Here is a 16072-nt window from a genome sequence, read left to right as displayed (position 1 = left end):
TGGACAAATATTCTTTAAAAATCCAAGTTTGGTCCTTGAAAAAATATTCTTTAAAAAATCCACGTTTATTGGTCCTTGGAAAAATATTCTTTAAAAATCCAAGTTTGGTCCTTGAAAAAATATTCTTTAAAAAATCCACGTTTATTGGTCCTTGGAAAAATATTCTTTAAAAATCCACGTTTGGTCCTTGGAAAAATATTTTTTAAAAATCCACGCTTGGTCCTTGGAAAAATATTCCTGGGAAAAATATTCTTTAAAAATCCACGTTTGGTCCTTGGAAAAATATTTTTTAAAAATCCACGCTTGGTCCTTGGAAAAATATTCTTTAAAAATCCACGTTTGGTCCTTGGAAAAATATTTTTTAAAAATCCACGCTTGGTCCTTGGAAAAATATTCTTTAAAAATCCACGTTTGGTCCTTGGAAAAATATTTTTTAAAAATCCACGCTTGGTCCTTGGAAAAATATTCTTTAAAAATCCACGTTTGGTCCTTGGAAAAATATTTTTTAAAAATCCACGCTTGGTCCTTGGAAAAATATTCCTTGGAAAAATATTTTTTAAAAATCCTCGTTTTGTCCTTGAAAAAATATTCTTTTAAATATGTAGGGTATTCCTTAATTGACCTTTGCCCAATTCACTTGTCATCTTTTATTTCTTTCCATAGGTCGGTCTGCAGTGTCTTTCTTTGTAGTCAATTCCCATTTGACCATTGTGTGATTGACAGGCATGTTCATGTTACTGACAATTCTCGGTGGACACCATCAGTAGCCGGCTACTCACAAAAGCAACAACAATTTCGGTTTTTTTGTTTTGTTTTAGCCTTAATTTTATTAGAATGTCTAGGAGATTTTCTTCATCATCAGCGTCAGCGTCGTCGTCCTCATCATCATCAAAGGCAGCTGTGATATATTGTCCCAGACATTATGTCCAACTAATCGCTTTGTGTAGCGTTAAAGTAAATTAAGTCTAAGACGAAAGAGAATTTGTTCAAATATTCTGTGGAATCCTGGGAATTTGTTTTCGGATACAAAAGAGAATAGATTTTGCTGGAAATTGAAAGCTTAAACGGGGAGTCCTGAATACATTTTGTATTAATTTAATTTTATCTGGTCATGGCGTTGTGGACTTGGTCCATTCGATATGTGTGTTGAAATTCATTTGAAGTGTTAATTCGATACTAATTGAAATGTCATCAATAAATCAGACAATTTGTGAACAGTTGTTTGTGGGCGATGGTGGGAGGAGGAAGATGTTGATAGACTATTTTGACACTAATTAAGACCACATGTGTGGAAATTATAAATAATTTAATTTAGTTGGAGAAAATGTCCATAGGACATAGGAAGAGATTGAAAGTAAATTTTCAAAGACCAACAGAACAATAAATTTGAATTTTTAAAAAGTACTTTTTCACGAATTCATAATACAATAAACGTGGATTTTTTAAGAATATTTTTTCAAGGACCAATAAACGTGGATTTTAAAAAATATTTTTTCAAGGACCAAAAGACAAATAAACGTGGATTTCAAAAAAAATATTTTTTCAAGGAACAAAAGACCAATAAACGTGATTTTAAAAAAATATTTTTTCAAGGACCAAAAGACCAATAAACGTGATTTTAAAAAAAATATTTTTTCAAGGATCAAAAGACCAATAAACGTGGATTTAAAAAAAATATTTTTTCAAGGATCAGCAAACGTGGATTTTTAAAAAAACATTTTTTCAAGGACCAAAAGACCAATAAACGTGGATTTAAAAAAAACATTTTTTCAAGGACCAAAAGACCAATAAACGTGGATTTAAAAAAAATATTTTTCAAGGATCAGCAAACGTGGATTTTTAAAAAAACATTTTTTCAAGGACCAAAAGACCAATAAACGTGGATTTCAAAAAAAATATTTTTTCACGGATCAGCAAACGTGGATTTTTAAAAAAATATTTTTTCAAGGACCAAAAGACCAATAAACGTGGATTTTAAAAAAATATTTTTTCATAGACCAATAAACGTGGATTTAAAAAAAAATATTTTTTCAAGGACCAAAAGACCAATAAACGTGGCTTTTAAAAAAATATTTTTTCAAGGACCAAAAGACCAATAAACGTGGCTTTTAAAAAAATATTTTTTCATAGACCGATAAACGTGGATTTAAAAAAAAAAATATTTTTTCATTGACCAATAAACGTGGATTTAAAAAAAATATATATTTTTTCATACACCAAAAGACCAATAAACGTGGATTTAAAAAAAATATATATTTTTTCATAGACCAATAAACGTGGATTTAAAAAAAAATATTTTTTCATAGACCAATAAACGTGGATTTAAAAAAAATATATATTTTTTCATAGACCAATAAACGTGGATTTAAAAAAAATATATTTTTTCATACACCACAAGACCAATAAACGTGGATTTAAAAAAAAAATATTTTTTCATACACCACAAGACCAATAAACGAGGAATTAAAAAAAAAATATATTTTTTCATACACCACAAGACCAATAAACGTGGATTAAAAAAAAGTATTTTTTCATAGACCAATAAACGTGGATTAAAAAAAAATATTTTTTCATAGACCAATAAACGTGGATTAAAAAAAAAATATTTTTCAAGGACCACAAGACCAATAAACGTGGTGTTTAAAAAAATATTTTTTCAAGGACCAAAAGACCAATAAACGTGCATTTTAAAAACATATTTTTCAAGGACCAAAAGACCAATAAACGTGCATTTTAAAAACATATTTTTCAAGGACCAAAAGACCAATAAACGTGGATTTTAAAAAAATATTTTTTCAAGGACCAAACGACCAATAAACGTGGATTTTAAAAAAATATTTTTTCAAGGACCAAAAGACCAATAAACGTGGATTTTAAAAAAATATTTTTTCAAGGACCAAACGACCAATAAACGTGGATTTTAAAAAAATATTTTTTCAAGGACCAAAAGACCAATAAACGTGGATTTTAAAAAAATATTTTTTCAAGGATCAATAGATTTTGGATTTTTAAAAAAATATTTTTTCAAGGATCAATAGATTTTGGATTTTTAAAAAAATATTTTTCAAGGATCAATAGATTTTGGATTTTTAAAACAATATTTTTTCAAGGATCAATAGATTTTGGATTTTTAAAAAAAAATATTTTTTTTCAAGGACCAAAAGACCAATAAATGTGGATTTAAAAAAAATATTTTTTCAAAGATTAATAGATTTTGGATTTTTAAAAAAATATTTTTTCAAGGACCAATAAACGTGGATTTTAAAAAAATATTTTTTTAAGGATAAGAATAATTGTTGATTTTATTGCGAACCTTTTTTCAAGAACTGACAGACCAATTAATATAATTTCTCAATAATTTTTTGTTGAACACAGCGGTTTATTTTATTAGAATTTTTCACTCGGATATTCATAGATTTTTTAGATTATCTTAGCCAGAATAATATTGGATTTTTAAAAGTATTTTTTTCCAAATACCAACAGGCCTACTTTGATAATTTATTTCAAGCTTCAATGAATATTAAACTTTCCTATCTAAATTGTTGTACTTATTAAAAATGGTGACAAAATGTTCATTTGCTAATTACTAGCACCACCCTTGGTTGGAATTTCTTACATTACTGTGGGAAATCTCACAAATCCTACAACCAAACCTCTACAAGAAGGGCAGCCTTGTAATAATTTTGTATTAAATACTTTCCAACAAATTGTAAATGAAAGAAACGTAGGAAGACAAACAACCATATGATGCTAGTTACCCTAAAAGTATCGTCCATCTGTGCAGGTGTCAGGATGTCCTCCACCATATACCTTAAATAATAAACAGCCTAGAAGATATACCATTTAACAAATGAGTTGCAAAACCACGAAAAAACACCAAGACAAACCGTTACCCACTAAAATAAAGTAGCTCGCTATGAAGGTGAAAATTTGTTGCATACCAGCGTCATAACCCAACACCGCTACCCACAAAGATTTGGTCTTAATTTATCAAATGCTGAGACAATGTGACACCGCCACAAAGGTGTGTAAAAGGAAGACAAAGAAGAATTGCGACTTACGAGGAATTATGAAAATTAGTTGGGGGTAGTGTTGGTTGAAAGTGTTACACGATATGTTGCTTCTGTAATAGAGCTTATAAGGGCAAATATTTGGCATTACATATACCCTACACCATAGGTATTATATAACCTGGAAAGATTTAACAAAAAGTTATATAACGGAAAAATTATATTATCAAAGCCAATGGCTTGGAGTAGAGAACCTATTCTAGGCGAAAAGGTTGGTGCACAACAACATTGAAGTACTTTTCCAAATCCAGATTTCGAATAAAAATTACTGAATTAATATAAACTTTTTCTATAATACACTTCATACCAATTCTGCCGTCAATACCAAATTCGGAAATCTAACCCTTTCCATACAATCAATACTAAATGTTCGGTTCACTCAAATCGAAAATGTACCAAATTTAAAACTTCTATGAGAACATAAGGTCTTCTATGAGAAGACCTTATAGTCCTCTATGAGAAGAAGACCTTCTGGTCCTCTATGAGAAGACCTTCTGGTTCTCTATGAGAAGACCTTCTGGTCTTGTAAGAGAAGACCTTCTGGTCTTGTAAGAGAAGACCTTCTGGTCTTGTAAGAGAAGACCTTCTGATCCTCTATGAGAAGACCTTCTGGTACTCTATGAGAAGACCTTCTGGTACTCTATGAGAAGGCCTTCTGGTTCTCTATGAGAAAACCTTCTGGTCCTCTATGAGAAGACCTTCTAGTCCTCTATGAGAAGAACTTCTGGTCTTCTATGAGAAGACCATCTTCTGGTCTTCTATGAGAAGACCATCTTCTGGTCTTCTATGAGAAGACCATCTTCTGGTCTTCTATGAGAAGACCATCTTCTGGTCTTCTATGAGAAGACCATCTTCTGGTCTTCTATGAGAAGACCATCTTCTGGTCTTCTATGAGAAGACCATCTTCTGGTCTTCTATGAGAAGACCGTCTTCTGGTCTTCTATCATCTGGTCCTCTAGGAGAAGACCGTCTCGTCTTCTATGAGAAAACCTTGTGGTCTTCTATGAGAAGACCTTGTGGTCCTCTATGAGAAGACCTTCTGGTCTTCTATGAGAAGACCTGCTGGTATTCTTTGAGAAGATCTGCTGGTCTTCTATTAGAAGACCATCTTCTGGTCTTCTATGAGAAGACCATCTTCTGGTCTTCTATGAGAAGACCATCTTCTGGTCTTCTATGAGAAGACCATCTTCTGGTCTTCTATGAGAAGACCATCTTCTGGTCTTCTATGAGAAGACCGTCTTCTGGTCTTCTATGAGAAGACCATCTTCTGGTCTTCTATGAGAAGACCATCTTCTGGTCTTCTATGAGAAGACCATCTTCTGGTCTTCTATGAGAAGACCATCTTCTGGTCTTCTATGAGAAGACCATCTTCTGGTCTTCTATGAGAAGACCATCTTCTGGTCTTCTATGAGAAGACCATCTTCTGGTCTTCTATGAGAAGACCATCTTCTGGTCTTCTATGAGAAGACCATCTTCTGGTCTTCTATGAGAAGACCAACTTCTGGTCATCTATGAGAAGACCATTTTCAGGTCTTCTATGAGGAGACCTTCTGGTCTTTTATGAGAAAACCTTCTGGTCTTGTAAGAGAAGACCTTCTGATCCTCTATGAGAAGACCTTCTGGTCTTGTAAGAGAAGACCTTCTGGTCTTGTAAGAGAAGACCTTCTGGTCTTGTAAGAGAAGACCTTCTGATCCTCTATGAGAAGACCTTCTGGTACTCTATGAGAAGACCTTCTGGTACTCTATGAGAAGGCCTTCTGGTTCTCTATGAGAAAACCTTCTGGTCCTCTATGAGAAGACCTTCTAGTCCTCTATGAGAAGAACTTCTGGTCTTCTAGGAGAAGACCGTCTTGTCTTCTAGGAGAAGACCGTCTGGTCTTCTAGGAGAAGATCATCTGGTCCTCTAGGAGAAGACCGTCTCGTCTTCTATGAGAAAACCTTGTGGTCTTCTATGAGAAGACCTTGTGGTCCTCTATGAGAAGACCTTCTGGTCTTCTATGAGAAGACCTGCTGGTATTCTTTGAGAAGATCTGCTGGTCTTCTATTAGAAAACTTTTTGGTCTTTTAAGAGAAGACCTGCTGTTCTTCTAAGAGAAGACATTCTGGTCGTCTATGAGAAGACCTTCTGGTCGTCTATGAGAAGACCTTCTGGTCGTCTATGAGAAGACCTTCTGGTCGTCTATGAGAAGACCTTCTGGTCGTCTATGAGAAGACCTTCTGGTCCTCTATGAGAAGACCTTCTGGTCCTCTATGAGAAGACCTTCTGGTCCTCTATGAGAAGACCTTCTGGTCCTCTATGAGAAGATCTTCTGGTCCTCCATGAGAAGACCTTCTGGTCCTCTATGAGAAGACCTTCTGGTCTTCTATGAGAAGACCTTCTGGTCTTCTATGAGAAGACCTTCTGGTCTTCTATGAGAAGACCTTCTGGTCTTCTATGAGAAGACCTTCTGGTCTTCTATGAGAAGACCTTCTGGTCTTCTATGAGAAGACCTTCTGGTCTTCTATGAGAAGACCTTCTGGTCTTCTATAAGAAGACCTTCTGGTCCTCTGTGAGAAGACCTTCTGGTCTTCTGTGAGAAGACCTTCTGGTCTTCTATGCGAAGTCCTTTTGGTCTTTTAAGAGAAGACCTGCCCTTCTTTTTAGAGAAGACCTTCTGTTCTTCTATGAGAAGACCTTCTGGTCGTCTATGAGAAGACCTTCTGATCGTCTATGAGAAGACCTGCTGGTCTTCTATGAGAAGACCTTCTGGTCTTCTATGAGAAGACCTTCTGGTCTTCTATAAGAAGACCTTCTGGTCCTCTGTGAGAAGACCTTCTGGTCTTCTGTGAGAAGACCTTCTGGTCTTCTATGCGAAGTCCTTTTGGTCTTTTAAGAGAAGACCTGCCCTTCTTTTAAGAGAAGACCTTCTGTTCTTCTATGAGAAGACCTTCTGGTCGTCTATGAGAAGACCTTCTGATCGTCTATGAGAAGACCTTCTGGTCTTCTATGAGAAGACCTTCTGGTCTTCTATAAGAAGACCTTCTGGTCTTCTATAAGAAGACCTTCTGGTCCTCTGTGAGAAGACCTTCTGGTCTTCTGTGAGAAGACCTTCTGGTCTTCTATGCGAAGTCCTTTTGGTCTTTTAAGAGAAGACCTGCCCTTCTTTTTAGAGAAGACCTTCTGTTCTTCTATGAGAAGACCTTCTGGTCGTCTATGAGAAGACCTTCTGATCGTCTATGAGAAGACCTTCTGGTCTTCTATGAGAAGACCTTCTGGTCTTCTATGAGAAGACCTTCTGGTCTTCTATGAGAAGACCTTCCTGTTTTCTATGAGAAGACCTTCTGGTCTTGTATGAGAAGAAAACTAGCTACATATCTATGAGACGAAAACTACCTACATACCTCAGTCCTACTATGGAATAGTAATCTTATTTTAAAACTTCCGGATTGCAGCTCCATTGGTGCAATTGGTTTCCAAAAATCCTTTGGAGCATCTATTATACTCTCCATCCGTGACCCTCATTGCAAATTTAAGATTTATAGCTCTACTGCTTTCTATTCTCCAAAGAGTACCATATGTAGTAGCTTTTTGTAGATTTCGTACCGTTCTAGCACAAATTTCCAAAAAACCAGCCTTATCTGACCCCTTCGGACCACCCAACATTTCAAGATTCTACCTTCAGCCTGCTTGATATTAGAACGGGACGAAAAGTACTTAAATGTACTACATGTGATCCCCTTTTTTTGAGGAAGAAATGGAGGTAGTACTTTTACATTTGGTGTGAGGGTCACTGATGGGGTGTATGATAGATGTACCAAAGGGTATAGGCGTTGACGAATCTTTAAGTCAGTCAGTCAGAAAATTACTTCACTCTTTTATTAATATAGATATGAGTCTTTAACAAATTCTCGAATTTTTGGTTTATTCTGTACTTTTTATGTAGGGCATTACATAATTTACCCAGCCACTTCTAACCTCCCTCAGTTTTATTTTTAATTACATAAATGCTGCTGGTGTAATTTTTGGCAGAACATTGAATTAAAATATTTATTATGCAAATTTTAACAAAAATTAATCAAAAGGATTTTATCGCAACAGTAAAGCCTTCGGGCCGGCTTGTCATTGTTTGTGGGAGTAGGACTCACAAAATCGAGCAATTACCGCAATATGAAATAAGCTGAGCCAGCTGTGTAAAACAATACAATTTTAATTAGAATTTTTTGTTGAAAAAAAGAAAACAATAAAAGAAAACGAAAACAATCAACTCATTAACCATTAACACCTGTCTCAGTTATGATGGCGCGCCAACAGTTGCTTCTGGTGCTGTCTTAGCACCTCCCTTGGTTTTGTTTCATAAATTCTTCTTTTGCGGCAATGTTCATTTGTCAAAATTAAGACAATATTGAAATGAGGTTTGGGAAGTTTGTAACTTTTTTAAAAATAAATTTCTATGGGGTAGTCATTCATTTCTTGCTGACCATTAATTCTCTGTGCCAGAAATTGTTTAAAGCTTCAATCTGTTGTAAAACCTTAAATATTCCACTAATGACAATGAAGCTAATGGACAAGCGTCTGGTGTATTGTTGCAAAATTTTGTGGGCGCCCTAAAAATAGACGAATTACTTCGTTATCCTTTCGAACAATGAAAAAGGCTTTACCGTCAAAGTTCTATGCCTTGGTTTTCATTAATCACCCAAGTGATTAATGATTTGAGTCTACTTTGTAGGAAAGTGGAAATTGTTGTTGGTTGGAAAAATTAAAATTTAATTAGAGTAGCTTTAAGCAATCTGCAAATACTTTTTTAAGATTAAAACTGATTGCTTTTCTATTGTAAAATTTTTAATATATTAATTAAATAATATTGAGTAATTAATTTATCTCTTCTCTTTTTTTCCAGCACGCAATCCAAGTGATGATGCCGAAGTGATTGGCTATCCTCGCCGTGTATCAACCAAAGCCGAAACGGATGATGGTGATGACTTCCATGATTTTAAGGGAGTAATTGACACCGGATCTGGTTATCCTTTCCTTCAACCCAATCCATCGATACTTAACTTTGGATTCTTTGATTCGTTTGATGGTAAGTTATTTCAAGGGATAAATGACTGCACAAATTATTTGGATCAAATGATTATAGAATTGAGTTGATAAGTAGACGAAAAATATAATTTTTGATAATATTTATAATTTCATAATAAAGACGGTAATAATGAAAACCTATAAGGTAAAATTTGCCATCACTAACACGCTTGAAGGGCCACATCATTTTTACCAACCTCAGCGTTTTGAATTGACACAGGGCGCTTGGCGTATTTTGTCGTGAAATTCCCAATCCCCATGAACATTACCCGTCATTCTTTGGAAAAACTTGGGGTTCTCCAACACTATTGTTACAGCAGCAAAATTCTTGATCGGATAAACATTTTACACTACAAATTATGTAGATATATTCTTGACCAACATAAAATTCTATGTCGATTTACCGACGTTCGTCTGTGGAAACCACTCTAACTTTCAAACGAATTGAAGTAGGTTGACAAAATTTTACCCAGATGTGTGTTTCGTCCGCAGGACTTGTGGTCTATATAGGTCCAACTTTTGGAATTGCTCCCATACATATATGTAACCGTAGACAAGGTTTTTTTTTGGTGTTTTAGTCACAATTTTAACCCGAATTTGTTGTAAATTGTCAGTATAAGTTCCCATTCTGTTGATTTGTGTCGCAATTTTCAAATTTGAAGCTCGTAATGGATACTACATACTATGACAGAAAATTGCTTATACAGGGTTGCCCATATTCGACGGACCCATCTGGCAACGCCATAACTTTTGACAGAGATCGCTGAATGACATACCGCGTTTGAAGCGTCAGTCCAAGCAGATTTTTACCTTGAACCAATACTCTGCTCTGCGCTCTGCTTTTAAAACATTAAAACATGTGAGAAGTGCGCATTCTAAGAACACCATTAAGCGTTTACACGAAAAATTTTCGACAGGTAAGACTCTTTCAAATCCGAAGAGGCCATATAAAAGTCGACCAAGGCGATCGGCCGAGAATTTCGCTGCCGTACGAGCCAGTGTTGAGAGGTCCCCAAGAACATCCCAAAAACGCCGTTTTCAGCAGTTGGGCATGGCTGGGTCCACTTTACAACGGATTATTCGCATTGATTTGCATTTGTTCCCGAACAAAATTCAACTGACGCAAAGAATGTTGCCTGCGGACAAGCCTCGTCGATTGGAATGGGTCCACGTCTTCGGTACATACATATATTCCGCATTTTGACGGTTTTAGCGACATTATCAATCGAATTTTTTTTTTAAATTTCGTATTTAAAGTACCTAATGGCTGTTACAGCCTGTGACGGAAAATTGTCTCATACCTCCTCATAGTCGGAATTTTGATGATTTGAGTCGTACTTTTCACCGATAATGTTTCAAGTTTGAATTTCCTACTGTTTACTTCATCCTATGAGAGAAAATTGCTCATACAGGTCGACGTCTTCGTATAGGCCCTCCATATAACGGTACATCCCTATATTCGGAATTTTGGTAAAATTAGCGACACTATCCACCGGAATTTTTTCTAAATTTGAAGTTCCCAATGGGTACTACAGTCTATGTTAGAAAATTGCATATATAGGTCCATATACATATACAGGTTTGTATAGGCACCAATATAACGATAACTCCCTATATTCGGTATTTCTATGATTTTTGCAATATTATTTAGCGGAATTATTTTTGAAAATTTGTAAATTCCTGTCAAGTGCGGAAGGTATTCAAAGTTCGGCCCGGCCGAACTTACTGCTTTTTCACTTGTTTGTATTGTGATCCAAGTAGATGCTTCACGACAACCCAAAAATATTTTACTTCTGCGAAACGAAACAGTAGATTTTCACTACTTTGTATATCCTCTACCATAATCGGGTATATGGCCAAATTATGTCTCATCGAAAAACAGGTTTAGATCCTAGGTCTATCTGAACAAAATCCATTTCAGGGCATTTGGAGTTGATCTAGCTATGTTCATCCGGTAATCCGTCTTTTAACCCTATAACACTGAAAGGGAGTATCCAAATAGATGTTGAATAATTAAAACTCTCGTAACAAGCGAGAAAGTCAGCGATTTGCTACAAACTTCGCATAGCTCATTTTTTATGAACTCCTCCCCTACAAAGTGTAAACATTTCGGATAATTATAACTCTTTTAACATGCGAATCTTATCAGCACTTTTTATACCTTCAGCCTTATGGCTAGTGAGGGTATGTATCATTTGATATGTTCAAAACATGCCTAGTAGAAATAACGGTTTTAGACCCTATGTCTCTTTGGACCAAATCCATTTTAGGACATTGGGAGTCGATCTAGCGATGTCCGTCCGTCTGGCAAGTTGGCCCTAACTTGGTACATTTTAAAATTATTGTCAAACTTAGATCGAGTAGGGAGATGGACAATATCGGTCCACTCCTTCTGGTACCTATCCAACATAATGCCCACATTTTCAAAGAAAAGAATTTATTGCACAGAAAGAGAAAGGATCACCCTATTTGGCTCCAACTTTGCAAATCCTAATATTTGAACCAGTGCTAGGGCGAAAATGGACAATATCGGTCCACTCCATCAAGTACCTGCGTCACAAAGGGTCAACATTTTGAAGAATTATAACTCTTAAAAAATGTGATGTAAGAGTCCGATTGTCTTCAAATTATACACACTACAATACGTTTTAAACCAAGGTCTGGCGTGAAGGTGGAATATATTGGTCCAGTTGTTTCCCCCAAAAAGGGTCAACAATTTTAATATTCATGAAGCTCGTAAAACGCGAAATTAACAGCCGATTACATTCAGACTCGATACATGTCAATATTTCCACCAACATATGATGCGTTGTAAAGATGGTAGGGATCGCACCATTTCTTCTGGTACCTCCCCCACTGGGGGTTCAAGATTTTGAAAAATAAAGCGAAAATAAGCATTCAATGCACAAGACCCGTTGTGGAGATTATACATATCTGCAAACCTATTCTGGTGCCTCACCCACAATGGGTTACAATTTTCAATGCTTTTATCTGTCATAACATGCGAAACATGTCAGCGATTCCTTACAACTTGCTATATCTAAATATATATACTTCCGTCGACTAGACCTTTACCTCACGTACATTTTAACATTTTCTATCACATATCTCATATATCTCCGAACCTGGCACGTGACATTATTTATATCATATATATTTAGGGCCGATACGAAATTGACTCTATTGGCCCATTCCTTCGGTACCTACTCCATAGAGGGTAAAGAATTTGAATATTCATAACAGAAGTTAAAATATATTTGAGCAATTAAACATTGGCTGAGGGTGTAAATCTGTCGGCAAAAAGACTAAATAAGTTTATCTTTAAATAAGTTTCCGATTTTCTTTAAGCTCCCCCGATCATTTTATAAGTATCGAATGAACTATGAAAATGGATTATATCAGTCCAATCTGTTTGGCCCAAGGACGCACCCTACTGGAAGTGATGAAAATCTGTTCAAATTTAGATATCCCTCCCACAAAATGGCCAATATCATTCCAAATGACTTAAATTTTGGCACATTCGACTTAATTCAGTCTAAGAGCAAGTACATCAAATCGGTTCAGATATAGCTATAGCTCCCATATATATGTTCCATTCGAATTGGTGTTAAAGTCCCTCACATTCATAATATACACTCCACAAGAATGATATTTGGTACCATATATCAGATACAGAAGTATCTCTGCCAAATTTCATCCAGATCGGTTCATTTTTGGATATAGCCCCAATAGATATATTTATCCGATTTTAGGTTCTTTATGTATCAAGTGGCCAATTTCAGCCCAAATGGAGTGGATTTTGACACATGTCTTCATAGTCAGTCTAGAAGCAAGTACTTCAAATTTGGTGAAAATCGGTTCAGATATAACTATAGCTTCCATGTATATGTTTATCCGATTTCACGGTTATTCTGTTCAGACTGATTTTACATAAGCCCCAATTAAATGGACTTTTGCATATTCAACTGAATTTTTGCATTTCGTTTAACTCGGTTACTCTGATATATTTTCAATCTATATTGGGTTATTGAAAGTATAAGTTATTATTTCTATTTTAGGTTTTCTTAAACCTATCTTGGGTTAATTGGACATAAGGGAACGGTAGAAGAATTCGAATTTTGATTACAATAAATATATATTTCGGGTAAAAGTCTATGGCTGATATAGCTTCCCATAACGCTACACACTTGTAAGGCTAACGTTACTCTAATTTAGCTTCTTGATTTATTTCAATAGTAAATTAATAGGATCCGAAGCTCCTGAAATTTAATTAGAGAATCACAGGATGTTTTCCCCATAATAGCCAAGACCTTTTTCTTTCTCAAATGTAAGATAGATCAAGTTAAAAAGCAGTAAGTTCGGCCGGGCCGAATTTGGAACTAATTTGGAAATTTTCAAAAAATAAAATACCTAAAAAATTCTGTAAAAATTTTAAAAATCTCGAATATTCCCGTTATATTGGGGTCTATACGACGTGGACCTACAGAGGCATTGTTTGTCATAAGCCATTACCATATTCAAATTCGAAACTTGAAATAAACGGTGAATAATGTAGCTAAAATCATTAAAATACCGTATATAGGGAGGTACCGGTATATCGGAGCTGTGCGAAGGCGTGAACCTGCACAGACAATTTTCTGTCATAGGCTGTAGTATCTATTACGAACTTCAAATACCAAATTTGAAACAATTCCGTTGAATAATGTCGCTAAAATCATCAAAATATCGAATATCGGGAGGTACCGTTATATGGGGGCCATAAGTAAACGTGGACCTGCAATGACCATTTACGAACTTACCCTGCCTACTGGAAAAATAAACATGTGTACAAATTTTACACTTATATCTCAATTTGTTCGAAAGATAGCTCATCAGGAATATATATGCTTTGTTGGGTCTGACATGAGTATTTCGAGGAGTTACAAACGAAATGACAATATAACATCTATAATGGCAATAATATACCCTCCATAGTATGGTGGAGGGTATAAAAAAATTAATAACCTACGACGAAAATTATTTCAGCCATTCCTTACAATAAATGGTAAATTATTTAAAGAATAATTTTAAAGTAATTCCAGTAATAATTGAATGCCTTTCAAGACTTTTGGCGTATACTTGACCACGTCAATCATACGCATGGTAAGCCAATTAACATAATATTCATACGCTTCAATGGTGGGAATATCATGCGACCATGACATGAAGTGTTGAACTTGTCACTTTTTCCTGCTGCTGCTGCTACTGCTCTCCCAAAGTGGACTTGTTAACACTTTCATTAATTGTATGCATGACATCTGAAATAATAAAATTCCTCGACGAAACAATAATTTCGATGCAGTGCAAAAAAAAGGAAAAAAAACATTTTTTAAATGCACAAGAGGACAGTAAAAAAACATGGGAATGAAGGTTGAAATGTAAAAATGTCTTTAACGTTGCGATAAAGTTTTCATCACTTAAGCGGATTCTGGCGAAAAAAATAAAGGACAATGATGGCAATTGAATAAATGCAAACACACAGCGTATGAGTAACAGGAGTTGTCAGAGAGACAAACACATACTCATAGGCCAGAGGATGGCAATAACAACATGGAGACGATTGATATAATTAATTTTACAACATGAAATTCAATAATTGTTTGTTGAAAAAATAAAAACAACAACGTCGACGAGGACGACGTCGAAATAACAATAATAAGCAATTGAATAAAAACGAGATCGAATTCGTAAAGATATGGGAATAAAATTAATGCAAAAACATTAAATGCAATAATAGTCAGATGCAAGCACACACACACAGCGATACACACACACTCGCATGTGAATGGAAATATGACTGCCATATTCAATGTGAGCATGTGTGATGATATCGCAGAGCTATCGATATCACACAAGTGCTCTTCGTTATGACTCTCTTCCTGCGTCTGCCCTTGCTCTCCCTCTCTCTCTCCCTCTCTCTCTAAATGACTAACGTGTATCGTGTTGTGGCATCATCACAGATTACCATCAATGGAGTTTGGAGCAGATATTCAGCTGTCCATTGCAGCTGCCATGAATTGCAGCACAACAATGCCAGGCAGAGGGGCGGGCGGTCTGACTGGTTGGCTGGCTGCTGGCACCACGAGATAAGTCGAGATGAGATGAGATGTGATGATGTCGAAAATCGTTGACAATATGCAACATTTGCACATTGTGAGGTGACAATTTTACGCAACATAAAATTTTAATTAATTCGAATTTTATTACACCAACAACCCGGCCAGACATTCGACACGCAAACATCCACACACACACCCATACAACTCCACGCAAATATAGGCACCTGCCCATAGACGCTTGTAGGAGATCTACAGCCATAAACGAGGGACATCAGGATACAAAACCACCTCAGCATATGTACAACGTGATTTTATGGTATAGGTGTCATATGAACTTCAGAGATAATACCCGGTTGGTTGATGTTGTGGCTGTGTGTGGGTGTTTGTATGCCCGTGTGTGTATGTGCAATGGCTTAAAAGGTCATATTAAATTGCATTTGTAAATATAACGACCTATCGTCAGGGGATTTTAGACATCGTCGCCGTCGTCGTTGTCGCTGTCGCTACTCAATGTCATTGTTGGGGACATTGTTCATGCACACCCACTCACCCCAAAGTGTCCTTAACATTGACACATACAACACTCACTCTAAAGGCGGTAGGAACTTGTAGGGTATGCAGACATATTTTATTACATCTGTGTTCGTAGAAATGAGATTTCGGTAAATTAAAGTGCCAAACAATTGTTTTAAAGTCTGGTTAATTGGGAGCCATTTATTGAAAAATCTTTATAGTCATGTGTCAAGTGCCAAATTTCATCCAATTTAGGCAAATATTAGACGTTTGGTGTAAAATAAAAGGTAAATCGGACCAAGTTATATATGGGAGCTATATCCAAATCTGAA

At 35.7% G+C, this 16072-nt stretch overlaps 1 protein-coding gene across 2 annotated transcripts in view; it reads left to right on the top strand.

The window, feature by feature from the left end:
• LOC101894701 (uncharacterized) overlaps positions 1-16072 on the top strand; it is a 183234-nt gene that overhangs the window by 118112 nt on the left and 49050 nt on the right. For both annotated transcript variants that reach the window (XM_059124566.1, XM_059124565.1), the window contains exon 3: positions 8948-9130. In XM_059124566.1, the coding sequence (XP_058980549.1) occupies positions 8948-9130 (183 nt within the window). The remainder of the gene's footprint in view (positions 1-8947; positions 9131-16072) is intronic.

This window comes from Musca domestica, unplaced genomic scaffold (assembly GCF_030504385.1).
Source record: "Musca domestica strain aabys unplaced genomic scaffold, Musca_domestica.polishedcontigs.V.1.1 3, whole genome shotgun sequence".
Lineage (NCBI taxonomy): Eukaryota > Metazoa > Arthropoda > Insecta > Diptera > Muscidae > Musca > Musca domestica.
This window is presented reverse-complemented; position numbering and strand designations above follow the sequence as displayed.